We start from the raw sequence: 19,737 nt of genomic DNA on the forward strand, positions 1-19,737 counted from the left end.
TTGTTTGTTGAGATGATTGGTCAATCCCTACCTCCCTCCCCACCGCCCCACCAAGGGTATGTCCGTCCATTCCATTCGCTTCTTTTCATGCTGTACGAAATCGAACACCCAAACCCCTAAGGCTAGTTTGGAAGCTCATTTTCCCGGCCTTTTCCCTGAGATGGCGCCTCACGTGGAAATCGAGCCCGGTCTACAATTCCCCGGCCTTTGGAAGCCCATCCGCGGGGGGAGCCCCTCGCGTTTCCCCTGGGGCCGGTGCGCCCCACCTCCCGAGTCCGGGCGCCGCTTCCCTGGACGAGGAGGCCTCCGCCTCCCGAGTCAAGCGCCGCCGTCTCCTCCGCCTCCCGAGCAAGCACCGCCGACTCCTGCGCCTCCCGAGTCGAGGCGCCGCCGCCTCCACCTTCTGAACGGCGCCGCCCCTCTACCGTCACGCCCAGTCTGCGCCGCCCTCCATCTCCTCCCCGGCATCTCCCCCGTGTCCTCCCTGTCCAGCGCCGCCGTCTGCCTCCCCACCCAGTGCCGCCGTCTGCCTCCCCATCCAGCGCTGCTCGTCCGTCTCCCCGTCCAGCCGCCGCGTCATCACCGCCCCTCGTCAGCGCAGATCCGGTTTCTGCGCCGCGGCCAAGTACGTCCTCCTCCACCTCCTCCTTCCCTGAAAGCACACGATGCAAAGCACTTGTTTGCAGCTGACGATGGCGACCTGCCTGCAGCAGTAGGTTGGATTGTGCATGCATCTACCACTCCATCAGCTCTTCTTCTTGCCCTTTACATTAATTATGTTATGATATGGTTTTAGTTGTTGTGTACTCAGTTTATCAGTTAATAAAATCAACCACTTCAAATATATATGGCCATCTGAACCAAGTGCTAGTAACGAGCAGGAGCAACGAGAGGTTCGCCAGGTTGGCAGGAGTGCACTCGCTGATTATTGCTCTGATTGATGTGGATCGATCGGAAAACTCTAGTTTGAGATAAATTCTCTTGAACAGTCCCGTCAAATTAAAGAACAAAATGATTCTTGATCTTAGAACATTACTCATTAGTCAGGCGTAGGTTGAATGGATAATTGGTATAGGTGGGTGTGTCTTTCTTGCTGAGCATCTTTTGTGACAGATAATTCCTCCAACTGAACTTGCTTCGAATAACAACTCAATAACTTCATCCTAGCGAGGGGATTCAGATTTTTTTTCATATGATCCAGGGAGAGGATTCCTGATGGACTGACTGATCTGGCTTGGTTCTGTCATTGCTTTCTCAGATGTCCGATCTGCATTGCTGCTCTAGCATCTTCAGGGTGTAGAAGTTTTGAGCTGGAGTCAAATTTTGTGATGTTGTTTAACTTGATGCTTATAAGTTGGAAGTGGTGCACCACCGTTATGCATTGCTCTGCTCTATGTGGTGGTAAACCTCAAGATATGATGCCGCTCGGTTGGATGCAAGTGCCAAGTAACTAAGATGAGTTTATTTAGCAGCAAACATGCATTGTGAATCTCATGACTTGAGGTTGGCATTTGTACTGAAGACATGGGGTTGGCATTTGTATTTATAAATTTGAATGTATGGATGATCATGCAATGCATTGTCTTGCGTATTGAGTACTTGCTACAATTATCAAACAATCAGTTTGTTAGAGGAGTCAAGGGCCTATTGGGCCTTAGCCCATTAGGGTTAATTAGTCGCTTGCTTAAGGGTCAAGTAAACCTCTCTATATAAGGAGAGGAGATGTATCAATCTAATCAAGCAAGAGATTAGAAGGAAATCCCTTCTCTCTTGCCGGCCGTGGGCGAAGCCCCGCGGCCGGCGTTCCCAGCGCCCCCAACCCTAGCCGCCGCTCTCTCGCCCTCGCAGCCGCCGCCTCGTGAACAGTACCCGCGGTACTGTAGCGCCGCCGCCTCCTCCCTCAGCACTCTCTCCTCTCGATCCCATCAGCATTCATAACATCTGGTATCAGAGATGTCAGGCCCCCCTGCGACCTCCGCCCCCCAACCGCCGCCGCCGCCGCCACCGTCGTCCACCATGGCACTCGCGCTCTCTTCGTCCTCGACCGCGCCATCCTCGTCGTTCCCCCAGGGCGCGACGCCCCCCAACTTCGTCATGACGCCGGCGCAGTTAACCGCCGCCGTCCTCAACTTGGGCCAACAGTTGGCCGGGATCCGCGACCTTCTCCTGCAGCGCCAGGTGGACGACTTCTCCGCACAGATGGCAGCCCTGGCACCGGTCGCGTGGCCGCCCTCGAAGCCTGTATGGTCGCCGCCGTCGCCGCCCGTCTGGTTGCCGCCCTCGACGCCCGTGTGCTCCCGCCCTCGCCGTCCGTGTGCCCGCCATCCGCACCCGGGTGGCCGCCGACGGCAGCCCTTACGCCGGTTGAGTGCCTGCCGCCTTCCTCCATCGCGGCGACCTCGCACCAGTTGACGCGGCTGGCGGCGGTCAAAGGCACGCCATCACCCTCAGCGCAGCCGCCTCTGCCGTTAGATCCGGTTATCCCGGAGGATTTCGTCGCGCCGCAGGTCCCGCAACCAGCCTGCGGGCTCCTGGCTGCCGCGGAGAGCAGCAGCCCGGCACTGTTGTCCTTCCCTCCTGCGTCAATCCCGCCGTTCACCACCACCAGCCCCGCGCCACCGCAACAGCACTGCGCACGCGCTTTCTTCGGGGGCGTGGATGGCATCCAGGCATCGGCGGCGGTGCGGCTACAGGCTGCAGCACGCGGCCTCCTAGCGCGGCGACGGCTACAGAAGATGCGCTTGGAGATGCAAGAGGCGGCTTTGACAGCGATCGACCTCGGCAATTGGGGGCGCAACCTCGACAAATGGGGGCGCGACCTCGCCCCGTCAGACGGCCACCAGCGCTCGTGCCAACTCGCCGCTGTCTTCACGCGCATGCATGGTAGCGAACTCCAATTCTACAGCAGCGATAGGGGAGGCGCTTTCCTCCTTGACATCGGCGGAGGCACATTGCCTGGCGCCATCACGTTCCGTCACCGGCCACCACGAGGACGTCTCCGCTGGTCGCTGTCGCGACTAATTTCCGGTGGCCATACCTATCCTCCCCTCTCGTTCCGATGGTCTCCATGGGATCCAGGCGGCTACTTACGTGCAGGTCCAGCACAAGGAGGGTGTCCGCCGTATCTTCAAGAGTCAAAAATAAAGAATTGCAGTTTATTTAAAATAAGCCGAGATGTAAAAGGCTTGTTCTTAGGTTTTCGGTTTGCATCTAGTGGAGTCATCATTAGCGTCATTGTTAGGTTGCAGCGCGAGGACGAGCTGCATGTCCAGGTGGGGTGTAGTGTTAGAGGAGTCAAGGGCCTATTGGGCCTTAGCCTATTAGGGTTAATTAGTCGCTTGCTTAGGGGTCAAGTAAACCTCTCTATATAAGAGAGGAGATGTATCAATCTAATCAAGCAAGAGATTAGAAGGAAATCCCTTCTCTCTTGCCGGCCGTGGGCGAAGCGCGGCCGGCGTTCCCAGCGCCCCCAACCCTAGCCGCCGCTCTCTCGCCCTCGCAGCCGCCGCCTCGTGAACAGTACCCGCGGTACTGTATCACCGCGGGTACTGTAGCGCCGCCGCCGCTTCCCTCAGCGCTCTCTCCTCTCGATCCCATCAGCGTTCATAACATCGGGTATCGTCAAGGGCCTATTGGGCCTTAGCCCATTAGGCCCTCGACTCCTCTAACACAGTTTCCCATTTTCTTATTTTTCCTTGATTTTTTCTGATTTTTTAAGACTATTTTTTTTGCTCTAGGGTTTCCTCCCCTGGTTCTCCAAATAGAGGCGGGGATTTACTAACCCAAGTGGGAATGGCACCCAGGGAAATCAATTGACGTAATAATCCCTACGTGGGGTGCCTTCCCTGGGCTAGCTACCCCCTGCTTCCCAAACTAAGCCTAACTGTGCTATTTGTGTTGGGATCTGACCATGTATTTTTACCTACTAACTTCGATCCTATACTGGGTCCGCCCCTGGAATTAGATTCTTTCCTTTTTTCCCCCCTTTTCTACGGCATCAGACCGATCCTTCTTTCTCTGAATCCTGTCGAATTTACTGTGATTCATTTGATGCGTGTCATGTACACAGAGTTGGTCTTCATTATCCTCCGCCCCTGATGTCGAGGCTGCGAGCTTTGTGGCAAGCTTCCTTTAACGCCACCAAGAGAGGTAGCTCCTTCCCAGAAACCAGAACCTTTTTGCTGAGATTGCTGTCTGCTGTTTGGTTCATTTCCGCGATGAAACACGCTTAATGCTGCTCGTAGCCTTGCCGTACATAACCTTGGAGCTGCCGTTCAGCAATAACTTGAAAAAGGTGTGGTTGAGGCCATGGCTCTCTCTACCGAGCATTAGGACTTGAGTTTCTTGTGTCGGAATGTCACACAAAGTTTATTGCATTGCTAGGATGCAGGATAAGAATTTTCCTAGTGATGAATTGTTATTGAGAATTATATACGATATGGAATTTGCTTGCATATCAGATTGACAGCTACATATTAATCATATTGATTGTTGAAGTTTCATTATGAATAGACTATAATGTCAGTTTGATTCCAAATCTACAATTAGTAGCCTTTAGCTGGTATATATGACATCTTAGTTGCTGTTACTCATGCATTGCAATTTGAAATTTTGGAATAAATGTATGGTATACGGGATTTATGATGTTTCTGTTGGAAGAGAAGATTCTACTCATCTGAAACCAAGGAACTTATAGAAATTGTTCTTTTATAAGTGAGAAGAATACATTCTTCTCGAGAATACATAGCCTTCTTAAATATTTTGGCCTATATTTATGTTTTTTTTTGCCTATATCTTAATTGGCAGCTCTTGTATGGAGTTCAGATGATCTAATTCCACCAAGCGAAAGATATATCTTCAATTTTAACTCAAAAGATGAGCTGAAAAGGTGGCATTTGTACTCAGATTCAGAGTACGGAGGTATTGCCTCACTTAATTTTACTTTTATAAATGTGAATTGCTGTGGTTTCTCTAAATACTGAAAGTCTGAAACGGTAGCATAATTTGTTTGTTGTGTTTTGCGACTGGAAGATACCTATGCATGATTCATATTATTAATGATTGGCTGGTGTTGAAAGTGGTTTAGTTTTGTTCTTTCTCAGAATAAGTTAAGAAGATGGTTTGTTGAGTTTCTGATTTTTCATTTTAGAAATGACGTGTTTCACTTCAATGCTGTCCCGGTAGGCCACACTATTTATCTACATGGAAATCCTTTCAACGGAAACAGATTACAAACTATTATACTACATGGAAATATAGCAGGCAATCCATTCGTCGAATTCTTCCTTTGCCTACATTGTCATCCTTTTTTTTGCTGTCTCGATTATTATTGAGCAGTGGTCATATATAATGCTTCTTCAAGTGTGAATGTTTTTCCTGTTCATACAGAAGAGGAAGGTTCTACATGTTTGACATCGGCAGCTATCTGATCCATTGCTTAATAAGTAGCAACAAGTGATACAGTAGAACACAAGTTTAAGCATTATCGGATATGCACTAGTTGAAAAACATAAGGGTGGTCAAATCCAATTTGGATCTCAGCAATAAGATCCAAATTGGATTTGACCACCCTTATGTTTTTCAACTAGTGCATATCCGATAATGCTTAAACTTGTGTTCTACTGTATCACTTGTTGCTACTTATTAAGCAATGGATCAGATAGCTGCCGATGTCAAACATGTAGAACCTTCCTCTTCTGTATGAACAGGAAAAACATTCACACTTGTAGTGATATAGCTGTGTCTTAGATTAAATATCTGAGTTGTCTTCCTATTTCTCTTTGTGAATTCGATAGACCATATTTCTCTTAAAAAGATAATACATTACAGTTACATCTCTATTAAATCTGTATACTTTTTCATGTAATCTGATTGGGTTATTATCCAGGTTTATCTTCTGCATCATTGGAGATAACTGATAGCACTGCTGGTGCAGATACTTCATTAACTGGTATAACTGTTTGACCGTTCTTAACTTTCCCTGCTTGTGCCAAACATTTGAAGTTAGGTTTGAATTTATTAATTTTCTGTTACAAGAAAAAAAAATGATGAAATGTAATGTCTTTCATTTTGCATCATAAACATCATGAACCATGAAATGCCTTCTAGTGTTGTTCTTAGGAACTGTCTGAGGCTCTGAGTAATTCCAATTATCAGTGAATACCCGCTGTTGTTTGCAAGCTTTTCAACTTTGTCATCACCAGCTGTTGTTTGTAAACTTGACAACTTTGTCATCTTTTTTATTTTACATGTGCATTCTGGAAGGTGTGTTTTCTGGTAATCTTTCTTCGGATATGTCTGAGGACTCAACATGGAGGATCAGGCGCTATGGATTCTGCGGAATGCGATCAAAGAAGGTACAGTTCTGGTTGATGTTGGGATTGTTACTTCCATAAATGTTCAGCCCATTTCGGCAATGTTGTGCTATCCTTAGACACACAAATGTTGTCACCGATGCTAGTAAAAGATTTCTTTTGAAGGTCTTGAGAAGCAGTTATCATCTGCTATCCAAATACAACAAAATAGAAGTGCTTCTAAATGCAACTGCAATACTAAGTATACCCTTACTAGGCTTAAGAGGGTCGAACATGCTAGGACTTCCTTTTGATCAAATTTTATTGTTTTCCGGAGGTTGGTGAATTCATATATGGTGTCTTAGGCTTCAGTAAATAATGCTTACATAAGACTATATTCTAAATCTACAAAATAAGAAACATATGTACTTTCTTAAGTAGATACATGCTGAATTTCTGCAGAAGTTATTCTGCTAGGTGTTGATACAAGAAAAGTCCTCTTTGCTGCGTGTTTCAGTTTGATGGTTTCATTGACCTTGATGCATATGATACAATAGCAATGAAGATCAAAGGGGATGGAAGATGCTACATATCTACCGTATGTATTCCCAGCCAAGAGTCATCCTTGAACGTTTGATCTCCAGTCAGTATTGTTCTGCATAGTCTGAATCTTTTAAATGCAGATATACACAGAGAATTGGGTGAATTCACCAGGACAACAAGAAGATAATTCATGGCAGGCTTTTGTGTACACACCTCAGGGCAGATGGCAAATACTGAAGGTAAAATATAGTTTACAACCATTCAAAATCCAAAATATGTGAAAATTTATGATAAGCACCAGTTTCTGTTTCATTCAGATCCCTCTTGATCACTATTTACCTACATGGAGAGGAAATGTGATTGAGGCAAAGTTGGAAATGAATCCTGCTCGTATTGTGGGGATGTCTCTCTCTGTAAATGCAGAAGGCGGTGTTCCTGGTGCCAAGACTGGGACTGGTGATTTTAGGCTAGAAGTTGATTGGATCAAGGCATTGAGAACACTCTGAGGTCCACGAGTCATAGTCTTATTTGAGCGCTCAAGGATGGCAATGGCATTTTCTTTCTCTTCTGTTTCACCAGGCGCTGCCATTGCTGGAATTTTGTCAGCGACCAAAACCTCATGACTACATGAGTAACAGTAGTTCAGATTGCCCGCTCCTGTATGTACTTTTACGTGTATGAAATTTCCATGTTTGTTGGTAAACATGGAAGGCTGCTGCAGTTCGGCACCAATGAATAATAAATATTGTTTTCCATTTGAGGTTTATAAATAAATGATTAAATTAAAAATGCAGCACTTGTCCCCAATTGGATAAATGTTGCTTTTCTCGCTAATATCTGATCAGCTAATACATCGATGTTCCATGTGTCCTGCCTGTAGTTCCAGATTAGGAATTGCCTTCTATTGAACTGTTTTGTGTACCACTGTTTGTATTTGATATTATTTGATTTAGATTTTGTGCGCACCTTTTTTTACCCTCCTGATGGAACTGAGAATCGCCTGTTAGGAGGCGGCATGGTTGCGGTATTCAGAAATCCCAGGCTGCTTAAAATGCACGCTTTGCCTGAGTTGAAGCGATAATGTCAGACCTCTTCGGTCATGCACACACATTTCTCCCCAAAATGGATAGTAAGGCCCTGATTAGTTCCCACTCCGTAAACGCAAAATTTTGAAAAGGAATATTGCTAATTTGAAGTACTAAATGAAGTCTATTTACAAAACTTTTTGCATGGATGGGCTGTAAATCACGAGACGAATCTAATGAACCTACTTAATTCATGATTTGCAACATTGATGCTACAGTAACCATCCGCTAATTATTGATTAATCATGAATTAATTAGCATCATTAGATTCGTCTCGCGATTTACAACCCATCTGTGTAAAAAGTTTTGTAAATAGACTTCATTTAGTACTTCAAATTGGTAAGATTCCGTCGCAAAAAAATTTTGTGTTTACACACCGACGAACTAAACACGGCCTAAGCAATGGGAAGTCTCCAGTCTCCACACCTTGATGGAGAAAAGGAGCCGAATTATGTTTCAGATCCAGCCTGCTAAATTGCACGTTTTACTGGAGTTCAACTCATCAGACATTCAGACTAGACTAGTAAACCTGTTTGGTCGAAGGACACACACATGTTACCCACCGAAAATGGTTTAAATCCCGTGACAATTAGCAATGGAAACTTCTCCACACATGCATTGAACACACAAGTAACATGGTCAGAGCTTCCTCTTAAGAAATCGAGACGCAATGTGATGAGGGACCACTGGGAAACGGATACGAACAAAACAGGCAACGATGCCCAGTTGCCGACTGCGAAGACAATTGCCCACGCACCACAGAGCACGGGTCAGCCTTGTCATCCTTCGATGAAGCCGGTCATGCGCAGCACGGAGTTGCGCAGGTGGCTGAGCTCGCGCGCCCGGCCCGGGCCCGACCGCAGCGCGAACGCCGCCGCCGCCCCCTCCGGCCGCCGCCGCGACACCAGCACGTGCGGCGGCACCATGGTGCCGCTCCGGCCGACGCCGCCGCCGCCGTCGTCGTCGCTCCAGAGGGCCGCCGGGCGCGCGGCGGGCCTAGGGATGTCCACCGGCCGCGAGCCCGCGCGTCGCGGCGCCTCGGGGTCGGGGACGCCTCGCCGAGCCGCCGGCGTCCTGGACCGCGGCGCCAGCGCCGCGGACGACGAACTGCAGCCGGGCGGCGCGTCGCCGCCGTCGTCGTGGGCCGCCTCGGGCCACAGCACCTCGGACTCGCACAGCTCCTCGGCGCTCGCCATTGCGCCCGATCGGTTCGCCGCTCGCCTGATCGGCTCTCGCTGCGCGCGTCGGGGCCGCTCTGGAAATGGGAATGGAAGCTTCGGACTCCGGGTCGGCTCGATTCGCCTGGCTTGTGGTGGACGAAAGGCTGGGTGGGACTTTGTTGGGAGCAGGGTTCACCATTTCGTTTTCCGGTAGAATCCCGGTGATCGGCGGAAACGGAATTCCGTTCCGGAATTTCGGTGAATTTCGGCGAATTTCGGTGGATTTCGGACGAAATTTGTTGAATTTTGAATTTTGAAACGAAATATATCGAAAAATACCGAAATTTCGGATCCCGGTAACTAGCGGAAACGGAAAAAAAACCGAAATTTCGGCGAAATTTCGCCGAAAAGTTAAACCCTGGTTGGGAGCGGCGAGGGCGCGTATATATAGGCGCGGCGTGTTCGCTTCCGGCTGCGCGGTGGCTTCCCACGTACGGCAGCCGCGCTGTGGGAAACCAGCACTACTACGAAAAGAGCATTTTGTCCCGGTTCCATATGGCCATTTGTTCCGGTTTTAGAACTGGGATTCGATCGCCGGGACAAAAGCGCTGTAGTCTTTTGTCCCGGGTGGTAGAACCGGGACAAAATATCCCTCGCGCTAAAAAATATTTGCGCCCTGCGGGATTGGAACCCAAGACCTATTGCCTAGCGCATGGCTTTCTTGCCAACTCAACTAAGTAGTACATGACTCAGTAAAGAATAACTCTCTTTTGAACTATCACGTTGAGGGGCCTTTTGTCCGAGTTGGTAACACCAACTGGGACAAAAGGGTCCTTTTGTCCCGGTTGGTACCACCAACCGGATAAAAGGGTCACCCTTTTGTCCGGATTGGTGTTACCAACCGGGATAAAACACTACAGGAATCGCAAGGTTCACCGTCGGCCGATTTAAGATCGTCGGGGCCGACGGTAATAATTAAATTATAGGCGTCGGTGGTCCTTCCCCGACGGTTATAATTTTATAACCGTCGGTTTCTGTTAAAGGCGTCGGCAGGCCGACGTTTTTAATTAAAACCGTCGGCTACGAGGGTCGGCCGACGGTAATAATTAAAACTGTCGGGTAGAACCGACGGTTTTATCGCGGGACCCACCAGGCCGGAGTCGCTTTCCCCAATCTCTCCACACCGCGCCGAGGGTCGCTTTCATTCCAATCTTCTCCACACCGCGCCAGGCCCGCCGACCGCGCCCAGTCTTCGCCCGCGCCCGCGCCGCCGCCACCGCCGACCGCCCGCGCCCGCGCCGCCGCCTCCCCGTCCCTCTTCTCCACCGCGCGCGCGTGCCCGGCCCTCTTCTCCGCCGCCTCCATGGCCAGCGTCCGTGCTGGCCCGCGTCGCTAGGGTTGACGGCGCGCGAGGGTGAGCTTGGCGGCGGCGCGAGGCTGCTCGGCCTCGGCGAGCACGCCGTCCACCGGCATTGTTGACTCTCGGCCTCGTCCACCGCGCGCGCGCGTCCCCGGCCCTCTTCTCCGCCTCTCCCTGCCGGTCGTCGCGCCCAGAGGCAGGAGGGGCGCCGCCCATCCCCGGCTCGGCGACCGCTAGCGGTATGACAATAGCTAGCCGCTTTCTTCACTTCTGTGATTAGTACCTCAGCTCAACGTTTCGATCTTCTCATTAATTTTACCTCAACTACTAGTACTGAGCTGTGATCCAAGATATATGGTTCCGTCTCAACTAGCTCAGCAATTGTTACCCATACTAGTCACCCAGAACAGAAATAACACTACCCTTGGAGCTTTAATTAGTGATTTACCCTGGAACTAATGCAAAGTTGCAGAGGGCCTGATAAACTAGCCCCCAACATATTTACATTACCAAGATGATTGACTCAGTAGCCACTGTTTTGCTATCGATAAATCCATTCCCGTTTTGCCTTGATAAAATCTTTGCCTGCCAAATGCAACAGGATATGTACATTTTCCTATCTACTATAGGAAATTTGCTTACCCCAAGGCTTAAACGGTTGTATTTGCTTCTCGTAGGGTTCCCGTCAAGGAACGCCTGATGGCGACATATTTCTCAATTTGAGCGGTGGAGGTGCGAGTGGCGGAGGTGCGAGTGGCGGAGGTTCGAACCACGACATGGCGATGGATTGATCACCTTGCGGGGAAACTTGAATTTGTCACCTTAGAAGACTTTGAACATGTTTATGTGAGATATTATGCTTGTGTTTATGTGGATTTTGGACATGTATTACTGTTGAGGAGGTTATGCTTGTGTTTATTGCTGTTGACTGTATGGATCGGAGGTTATGCTTGTGTTTATTGCTGTTGATCGGAGGTTATGCTTGTGTCTATTGTTCTGTATGGATCGGAGGCTGTGTCTATTGTTCTGTATGGATCGGAGGGTGTGTGTTCTGTATGGATCGGAGGCTTCCCAGCCGGGGAGGGAGAGAAAGAAAACAGGGGCGGTAAAAAAAAAAATTTAAAACTGTCGGTTCACGAATATGGGGCCGACGGCTTTAAAGTCTAAAGGCATCGGTGGTCGGCCAGGCCGACGCCTTTAAAAATTTAAAGGCGTCGGTGACTTTGGCTGGGCCGACGGGTTTAAAGGTTAAAGGCGTCGGTGGTGGGCCAGGCCGACGGTTGTAACGTGTTAAAGGCGTCGGTTGTCAGCCGACAGCTATACGGGGCGGTCCCCGCGTTAAAGGCGTCGGCTCGTGCCCCCGACGGCTTTAATTCATAAAACCGTCGGTACCGACAGCTTTACTGGGTTAAAGGCGTCGAAATAGTTCCGACGGATAAAACAGTCGGTCCACCGACGCTTTTAAGTTAAAAACGTCGGCTACTGTTCAGAACCGACGCCTTTACGGCTGACGGTGAATCCACCGTTTACTGTAGTGAAAAGGGTTGGACCTTTTGTCCCGGGTGGAGCCACCAACCCGGACAAAAGGGGGGCCTTTTGTCCGGGTTGGTGGCTCCACCCGGGACAAAAGACCTCTGTCCCCCGCTGGCCCGGCTAGTCTTTGGACCCGGGACAAAAGCCACCTTTTGTCCCGGGCCCAAAGATAATCGGGATAAATGATTTGGAACAAAGGCTTATTCTGTAGTAGTGAAGAGATTAAAAAAAGAAGAAAAAAATGAAAAAGAAAATCGCAGTAAATTCTGCCGGGTCTGAACCAGATAATCAGATATGGCACGCAGCAGGGCTCGCGTGGGTCAACAATGGCTCTCGAATTTTGATCGAAACGGTTGCACAACAGAGGCGACGCGTCGGACGGAGGGTGCCCGCGTGTTTAAACAGCAGTAATTTTCTTTTTTGTTAGAGAAACAGCAGTCACTTTTGGTGCGGGGAATCTAGCATTTATTTTTTGGCAGGACAAGATGGTACTGGAGTTCTTCTGACTGCCCAATGCAAACAACAGCAGTCACTTCCAGAGATTGGGACCCTCTCGTCATCAGCTTGGCGTGAACTCTATGCGTGTGTTTAGATCCCACAAAACCTCCCAACATCCAAATTTTCCATCACATCAAAATCACATCGAAACATTAAATATAACAAATAACCCATTCATAGAGTACTAAATGTAGGTAAATAAAAAAACTAATTGCATAGTTTTGATGTACGTTGCGAGACGAATCTTTTGAGCCTAGTTAGGTTATGGTAGGACAATATTTACCACAAACAAACGAAAAATGCTACAGTGTGCTTTTTCGTTTGTTTGTGGTAGATATTGTCCTACCATGACCTAACTAGTCTCAAAAGATTCGTCTCGCAACGTACATCAAAACTATGCAATTAGTTTTTTTATTTACCTACATTTAGTACTCCATGCATGGGTCATTTGCTACATTTAATATTTCGATGTGATGGAAATGTGATGGAGATGCGATGTTTTTGTGGGGGGGGTTGGGGAACTAAACAGAGCCAAACTATTTTTGCTTCATCAACAAACACGTCGGCATACTTCGAGGCAGTTCGATCGCAATAACCAGGCTCCCCTCTGTCGCCTCAGGCACAGGCGTTCTATGGTCTTCGCCTGGGAGGCACACGGAATCTGGGGGGGCATGCTGCTGGTCTCGGCTTCAACTTTATTATTCTCGTGCCATACGACATTCTACTGTACGGTGTACTGCTAGTTTAAGATGGCTACGATCCTCATTGATGTGTGGAGATGGAGAACGAATGTGGCGACGCTTCCTTGCGGGCGCCGGCAAAGTGCGCGCGCGGCGCCCTGGCGTGGTGCCCCAGCTTTTCTACAGGCTGAGAAGGGTCCACGTACCTGCGCTGCACGCGTGTTTGAACCAGCAAAACGGCGAGAGCCGAGACCTCACCTGCATGTAATTCCAGAGTTTAAATTTTGTCCCACAAAAAATATAAATTTTGACCCACTTACCACAAAAAATAAAATAATTTTCGGAAGATTTTTACAAAAGACAACTAACATCTCATTCACTCCTCACAAAAGACAAGGGATATTTTGGTAATTTTACGCATAGTATTGGTTTGCGTGTTGAGTCATAGAATTGCATTTATTTTAGGACGGAGCGAGTAGCCTGCAAAAGAATATGTTTTTTTATTTTTTTTCATGGAAAAAAAGAATATGTTTTCAACTTCGGAAAAACCTCGCTCCACGCGACACTTGGCAGGGGGCATGATCCGCGCTCGCGTATGGGAGCGCGACGCGTTTCCTCATCGCCGTTGCGGACTCGGGAGAACGACGGTACACGGGCCCACCTTCGCTCGAGTCTGAGCCAATGATGGTGCGGCACACTACGGACACCGCGCGCGATGATTGGAAGAAGCGTGGGACCGTGGGTGGGGGCTCTGGAGAGTGAACACGTGGCCCCGTCGCACTTTCTTTACTGAGGGCACTCCCAATGCATCATTTCTATATGTATTAATTAGGCTGTTACATTAATGTTTTGCTGATGTGTCAAGAGATTAATTGAAGAGAGAGAAAAACAAAGAAACCGTTTTCTGAAGGAGAAACGGAGTCCACACGCGGAACGACATGCTAGGAAATGAGGAAAATCGTGTTGGAGAAACTTGGGTAATGTCTTCCTTTCTCACCCCGGATCGATTGCTCCGCCCCAGATCCCCTCCTCGCGCGCTCGCTCTGTTGTTTGTGCAGATACAATCCGAAAACGAGAGAGAAGAAGACGGTGTATGATTGGTCAATCTTTTACATAGACACTAGGATAAAATTTGGCATTGGGAAGGATGGTTTCTTGCTACACTATCCTATGCTGTAGAAACTGCCGCTAGTTTCTTGCGTTGGGACTGCCCTGATGAATCGTTTTTACTCTCTCATTCTTGGCTACGGGGTGAAAAATGAACTTCAAACGTTGGCTCTGGACATACTTAATTATATATTGTTTCTATTTCTCGAAACACAAAACAAATGTGCATGCTTAATTATACTAACTCACGCTCGTAGATATGGCTCCATGCCTCCATCTTTATATGTGCATGCGCGCATGACACATGCCTCAACATATTATTGTGAACGTCTTCAAAGGATTTTGAGATTAGCAAAGCCATCACCTCCTCTCGTTGTCGACATACACGTCCATATCACTGAGAGAACAAATTAGCTGTAACATATAAGCTGAGTCAAGGACTGTCATGAGAGATCCAATTAGGCAGATTCTGTCATGAGAAATCTAATAAGCTAAGCTACTGTTACACACACACACACACACACACACACACACACACACACACACACACTAGAAAGTTTCCTCCACTGCCCAGACTAAAGAAATGGCTGAACCCAATAGAAAACTAAGGCCATCAGTCCTGAAGTCACGATTGTAGTATATTGCAAGCAATCCGATCTGTCCTATCGCAACGTCAGCCCGTAGGTAGGTTGCTGCGTTTTGGATATAGAAGAAACAATAATGGACGCTTCCGGTAAGCCAATGATTATTTCACTAGTTTTGTATTAGCAACATGAGGCCGGGACAATGCACAGGTGGAGCAAATCAAGAAATTTTTTAATGTGTGCGTGTGGGTTTAGCTTCCCACCCTTGCTATTGTGGGAAGGAACCCAAACCAGCGTGCCCACGTCACCGTCTCCATTGGGCGCGACCAAACCAACCAATGGGGGATGATGTCCTTTAGCAAAAAAGAAACAAGAGACACACCAATGGGGATGCTGATGCTCCCGGTTTTCTCCAAAGTCAGACGTAGAAATTAGAATGGTGATCCAGAAACATCCTTGCAGAGGGTGACACCTTACACGTCGTACATGGGTTTCGTCTAGACACATCTGGGGTGGTGTACACCTGGATGGATAGGGTAGAGGACAAGGGTTACTTCCGGGGGTAAGAGTAAATTTCTGCATACCAACATGGGAGGATAAGATAAGGTTGTAAATGTTGGGAAGAAGTACATATTATATTTATCTGCTTGGGTTACTTGTTGTGCTGACGTGTGTGCTACTCATCTCGTAGCTGTAAATCTTATCGAAAGGTTTGATACAAAACTTTCAACCCCTTCCTGCAGACAGGTTCTCATTCCTTCTTGAAGGGTAATTAAATTTTCCTGGGCCGTTTTGAAGATTTCTTTCCGTTCCAAGGAAAGAATGGCGATATTTCCTAAACATCCTCAAAGTTGAACTTGGAGGGGAAGGTATTCGCCATTTTCTTCTCTCTTCGTTCCCACGAGATGAGCAACACATATATAATTTCGTTGGTTTTTCATGTTCTGATGTTCATCTCTCGCAGCTAAAGGTGTCCAATAGTAATCTGTGGGATTCCGCTGCATTTTACTTTTCAAAAAAAAAAGCTGCATTTTACGATCACATGACGACAAACCATCTATTATATTAATAAAGGAGTGTTAGAAAAAGTTAAAAGAAGCCACCACGTTCGCCGAGAGGGTCTAGAAATTCCCATGTTAATCTAAAAAAAGAATGTGCATCGTCGGATTTTATGAAGATCTAACGGTCTAGAATAACACCAAGAGTTCATACCAACTGCTACTATATATTAAAAATTTAAAATAAGGAAATTGATAGCTGATTTCTACGTGGCAAAGCAAATAATTAAATAATAGAGAGCCCATAGCAAATAACTGACCTATAAACCACTAACAAAAATCAGATAAGAAAGAGAAAAATTGTACACCATTAATATCTATGGATTTAAATTGTATCGATGGACAAAAGAAATATGTAGAGGAAATAGATTTCTTCTATAAATAATGCAGTCCTCGGTTTAAAGGCAAAAGAAGGAAACAGGGCTGGTGCCCGTGTAAAATATTTTTTTCAAGAGACGGTACTTACATCCAAGGTCTAGAAACTCAGTTTCAGAAAAAGACTACGCATGGTCAGGAGAGTGCTGGTGTGTGTTATTTTGCTCCTAGATACAAAATTGAATGAAGCGGAAGCTATTAATGTTTAGGTCGATAGAAACAATTCAAATAGTATATTAAATATGGTTAATAAATAGCTAAATATTTTTTTCAAGAGACGATACTTACATCCAAGGTCTAGAAACTCAGTTTCAGAAAAGACTACGCATGGTCAGGGAGACTGCTGGTGCGTGTTATTTCTCCTAGATACAAAATTGAATGAAGCAGAAGCTATTAATGCTTAGGTCGATAGAAACAATTCAAATAGTATATTCAATATGGTTAATAAATAGCTAAACATTTTGTACATATCAAATATTGTAAGAAAAAATTGGTTCGTATCCAATATGATAAAGCAAAATAGTGTCAATCTAATCTAAAATATCAATTAAAAAAGACAAATAATAATTGATCAAGATTGTAAACATAGGTACTGCCACAAACAAAAAAAATGCTAAGAGCGGATTCTACGGATATTGGTTTCAAGAATTCTCATCGATGATGTCGGTGATGATACTGATACATGAAGTGGAGTGTAACTCACGTTTCACGACTGAAAGCTGCACAGGATCAGATCAGCAGTGGAAATTGAGTAGGAAAAAAATCTACGTCGTATAACAATACATCTCATTTACAATAAAACACTCACGGGTCTATCAACAATAATTATATTAGCTCAATGTCTCAGATGATTTATATTTTGAACCTCTCTGATGCATTAAGCCAAACTAAGAGGCCAAACCATAGTCAGTCAGGCTGAATCTGCGTAAGAGTTTTTTTCAAGGGATGGTACTTACATCCAAAGTCTAGAAACTCAGTTTCAGAAAAGACTACGCATGGTCAGAGAGACTGCTGATGCATGTTATTTTGCTCCTAGATACGAAACTGAATGACGCAGAAGGTATTAATGCTTAGGTCGATAAAAATAATTCAAATAGTATATTAAATATGATTAATAAATAGCTAAACATTTTGTACATATCAAATATTGTAAGAAAGAATTGGTTCGTATCCAATATGACAAGGAAAAAGTGTCAATCTAATCTAAATAAAGGAGACAAATAATAATTAATAAGTATTGTAAACATACGTATTGCCACAAACAAAAGAAAATGCTAAGAGCAGATTCTACGGACATTGGTTTCAAGAATTCTCATCGATAATGTCGGTGATGATACCGATACATGAAGTAGAGTGTAACTTGCATCTGACGACTGACAGCCACAAGGGATCAGATTAGCGGTGGAAATTGAGTAGAAAAAAAAGCTACGTCGGATAACAATACATGTCACTTACAATAAAACACTCACAGGGCCTATCAACAGCAATTGTATTAGCTCAATGTCTCGGATGATTTCTATTTTGCACCTCTCCGGTGCATTAAGCCAAACTAAGAGGCCAAACCATAGTCAGTCAGGCTGATTCTGCGTAACATCATTTTTTTCAAGGGTCGGTACTTACATCCATTGTCTAGAAACTTAGTTTCAGAAAAGACTATGCATGATCACGGAGAGTGCTGGTGTGTGTTATTTTGCTCCTAGATACAAAACTGAATGATGTAGAAGCTATTAATGCTTAGATCCATAAAAACAATTCAAATAGTATATTAAATATGGTTAATAAATAGCTAAACATTTTGTACTTGTAAGAAAAAATCGGTACGTGTATCCAATATGACAAGGAAAAAAGTGTCAATCTAATCTAAATATCAATTAAAGGAGATAAATAATAATTGATCGAGATTGTAAACATACGTACTGCCACAAACAAAAAAGACGCTAAGAGCAGATTCTACGTACATTGGTTTCAAGAATTCTCATTGATGATGTCGGTGATGATACTGATACATGAAGTAGAGTGCAACTCACGTCTGACGACTGATAGCCACACGCCGGCCCACACAGGATTAGATCACCAGTGAAAATTTAGTAGGAAAAAAAACTATGTCGGATAACAATACATGTCACTTACAATAAAACACTCACAGGGCCTACCAACAACAATTATATTAGCTCAATGTCTCAGATGATTTCTATTTTAAACCTCTCCGATGCATTAAGCCAAGCTAAGAGGGCAAACTATAGTCAGCAGGCTGAATCTGTGTAAGAGCATTTTTTTCAAGGGATGGTACTTACATCCAAGGTCTAGAAACTCAGTTTTATAAAAGACTACACATGGTCAGGGAGAGTGCTAGTGCGTGTTATTTTGCTCCTAGATACAAAATTGAATGACGCATAAGCTATTAATGCTTAGGTCGTAAAAATAATTCAAATAGTATGTTAAATATGGTTAAATAGCTAAACATTTTGTACATATCAAATACTGTGAGAAAAAATTGGTCCGTACCCAATATGATAAGGAAAAAAATGTCCATCTAATCTAAATATCATCACGTTGTCATAGGTTTATGGGATTGAATTCTCGACTGAATACATAGGTACGAACCATTTTTTTATGTATACCAAATACATAAAAAAGTGTTCGCTCGCGAACGAGAGGTACGGTAAATAAAATACCAAATACATCTATTCTATTAAGTTAAAAGTATTAAAAAATAAATAAAATACTAGCTACCCGCGTTATTAGCGCGGACCATCTTGCTAGTTAGAACAAAACAAACGTGACCATCCTCAAGAACAAATTAATTACATGAGCTTGCTAGCCCTCATAGTACTCTCGCTCGCGTCACGTCAATTTTCAATTCTTCACACATGCAAAACCCGTACCTACGGACTCAAAACTGCTCCTCCAACAAGTGAAACGAGAGAGCATTACTGTATTATTTCCGACAAAATTTGCGGCACTACTCGCGCATCTTCCTCCTGCTGGCCCTCCCGCTGGGCACGACGAGCATCATCATCGCCTGATTCGCCTTGTCCCTCTTGGCCCTCCGGTCGACGATGACGTGCGGCGGCACGAAGACATGGCTGCCGACGACGACGCTACCGGCACCAACGCCGGCGTGGCTCGCGCCGAACTTGCAGCTGTACCGACCCGGTACTTGCGGACCTCTTGCACCGACGGCGCCGGCGACGACCTTCCGGCCGGGGATGTCGATGGGGGATGAAGCTTTCTGGTGCGGGACTTGCAGCTCCAACGGCGGCCGGTGCTCGCCTGAGTACTCGCCACTGTCGTCGTCGCCGCCGCTGCCGCCACCGATACCGATGCGAGAGAAATACGCCTGGGGTAACTCATCGGGCCATAGGATGTCTGCTTCTTGGAACTCTTCCTCTTGCAGCTCGGCGCGCAGCATCGTCTTGCTTGACCTGCTGCTCAGGGGTGTATTCAGGAGAGGATATGCA

The 19,737-nt window shown here is 46.2% G+C and overlaps 4 protein-coding genes across 7 annotated transcripts; 2 read left to right on the forward strand and 2 right to left on the reverse strand.

Annotated features, from left to right (window-relative positions):
- The first annotated feature begins 223 nt into the window (after positions 1–223).
- LOC120672403 (probable complex I intermediate-associated protein 30) lies at positions 224–7,643 on the forward strand. Of its 4 annotated transcripts, none has more exons than XM_039952782.1 (8): positions 224–625; positions 4,070–4,149; positions 4,807–4,920; positions 5,888–5,950; positions 6,265–6,356; positions 6,811–6,891; positions 6,977–7,075; positions 7,154–7,643. In XM_039952782.1, exons 2-8 carry the CDS (start codon positions 4,098–4,100, stop codon positions 7,340–7,342), a joined length of 690 nt encoding a protein of 229 aa, XP_039808716.1. In that variant the 5' UTR covers positions 224–625; positions 4,070–4,097; the 3' UTR covers positions 7,343–7,643. The 4 variants fall into 4 exon arrangements, with proteins under 4 accessions (XP_039808716.1, XP_039808719.1, XP_039808715.1 ...); XM_039952781.1 differs by having other exon boundaries at positions 272–625; positions 1,259–4,149; XM_039952783.1 differs by having other exon boundaries at positions 272–625; positions 1,259–4,149; positions 7,138–7,629.
- Positions 2,222–3,925, forward strand: LOC120672402. The gene is made up of 2 exons (XM_039952780.1): positions 2,222–3,022; positions 3,054–3,925. Exons 1-2 carry the CDS (start codon positions 2,244–2,246, stop codon positions 3,142–3,144), a joined length of 870 nt encoding a protein of 289 aa, XP_039808714.1. The 5' UTR covers positions 2,222–2,243; the 3' UTR covers positions 3,145–3,925.
- A 743-nt stretch (positions 7,644–8,386) lies between the features above and the next one.
- On the reverse strand, positions 8,387–9,284 carry LOC120675866. Its single transcript, XM_039957078.1, has one exon. It carries the CDS (start codon positions 9,115–9,117, stop codon positions 8,701–8,703), a length of 417 nt encoding a protein of 138 aa, XP_039813012.1. The 5' UTR covers positions 9,118–9,284; the 3' UTR covers positions 8,387–8,700.
- A 9,776-nt stretch (positions 9,285–19,060) lies between these two features.
- Positions 19,061–19,736, reverse strand: LOC120671988. Its single transcript, XM_039952270.1, has one exon. It carries the CDS (start codon positions 19,686–19,688, stop codon positions 19,239–19,241), a length of 450 nt encoding a protein of 149 aa, XP_039808204.1. The 5' UTR covers positions 19,689–19,736; the 3' UTR covers positions 19,061–19,238.
- Between the last annotated feature and the right edge of the window lies 1 nt (position 19,737).

The sequence above is a fragment of the Panicum virgatum genome, chromosome 5N (assembly GCF_016808335.1).
Source record: "Panicum virgatum strain AP13 chromosome 5N, P.virgatum_v5, whole genome shotgun sequence".
NCBI classification, from domain to species: Eukaryota; Viridiplantae; Streptophyta; class Magnoliopsida; order Poales; family Poaceae; genus Panicum; species Panicum virgatum.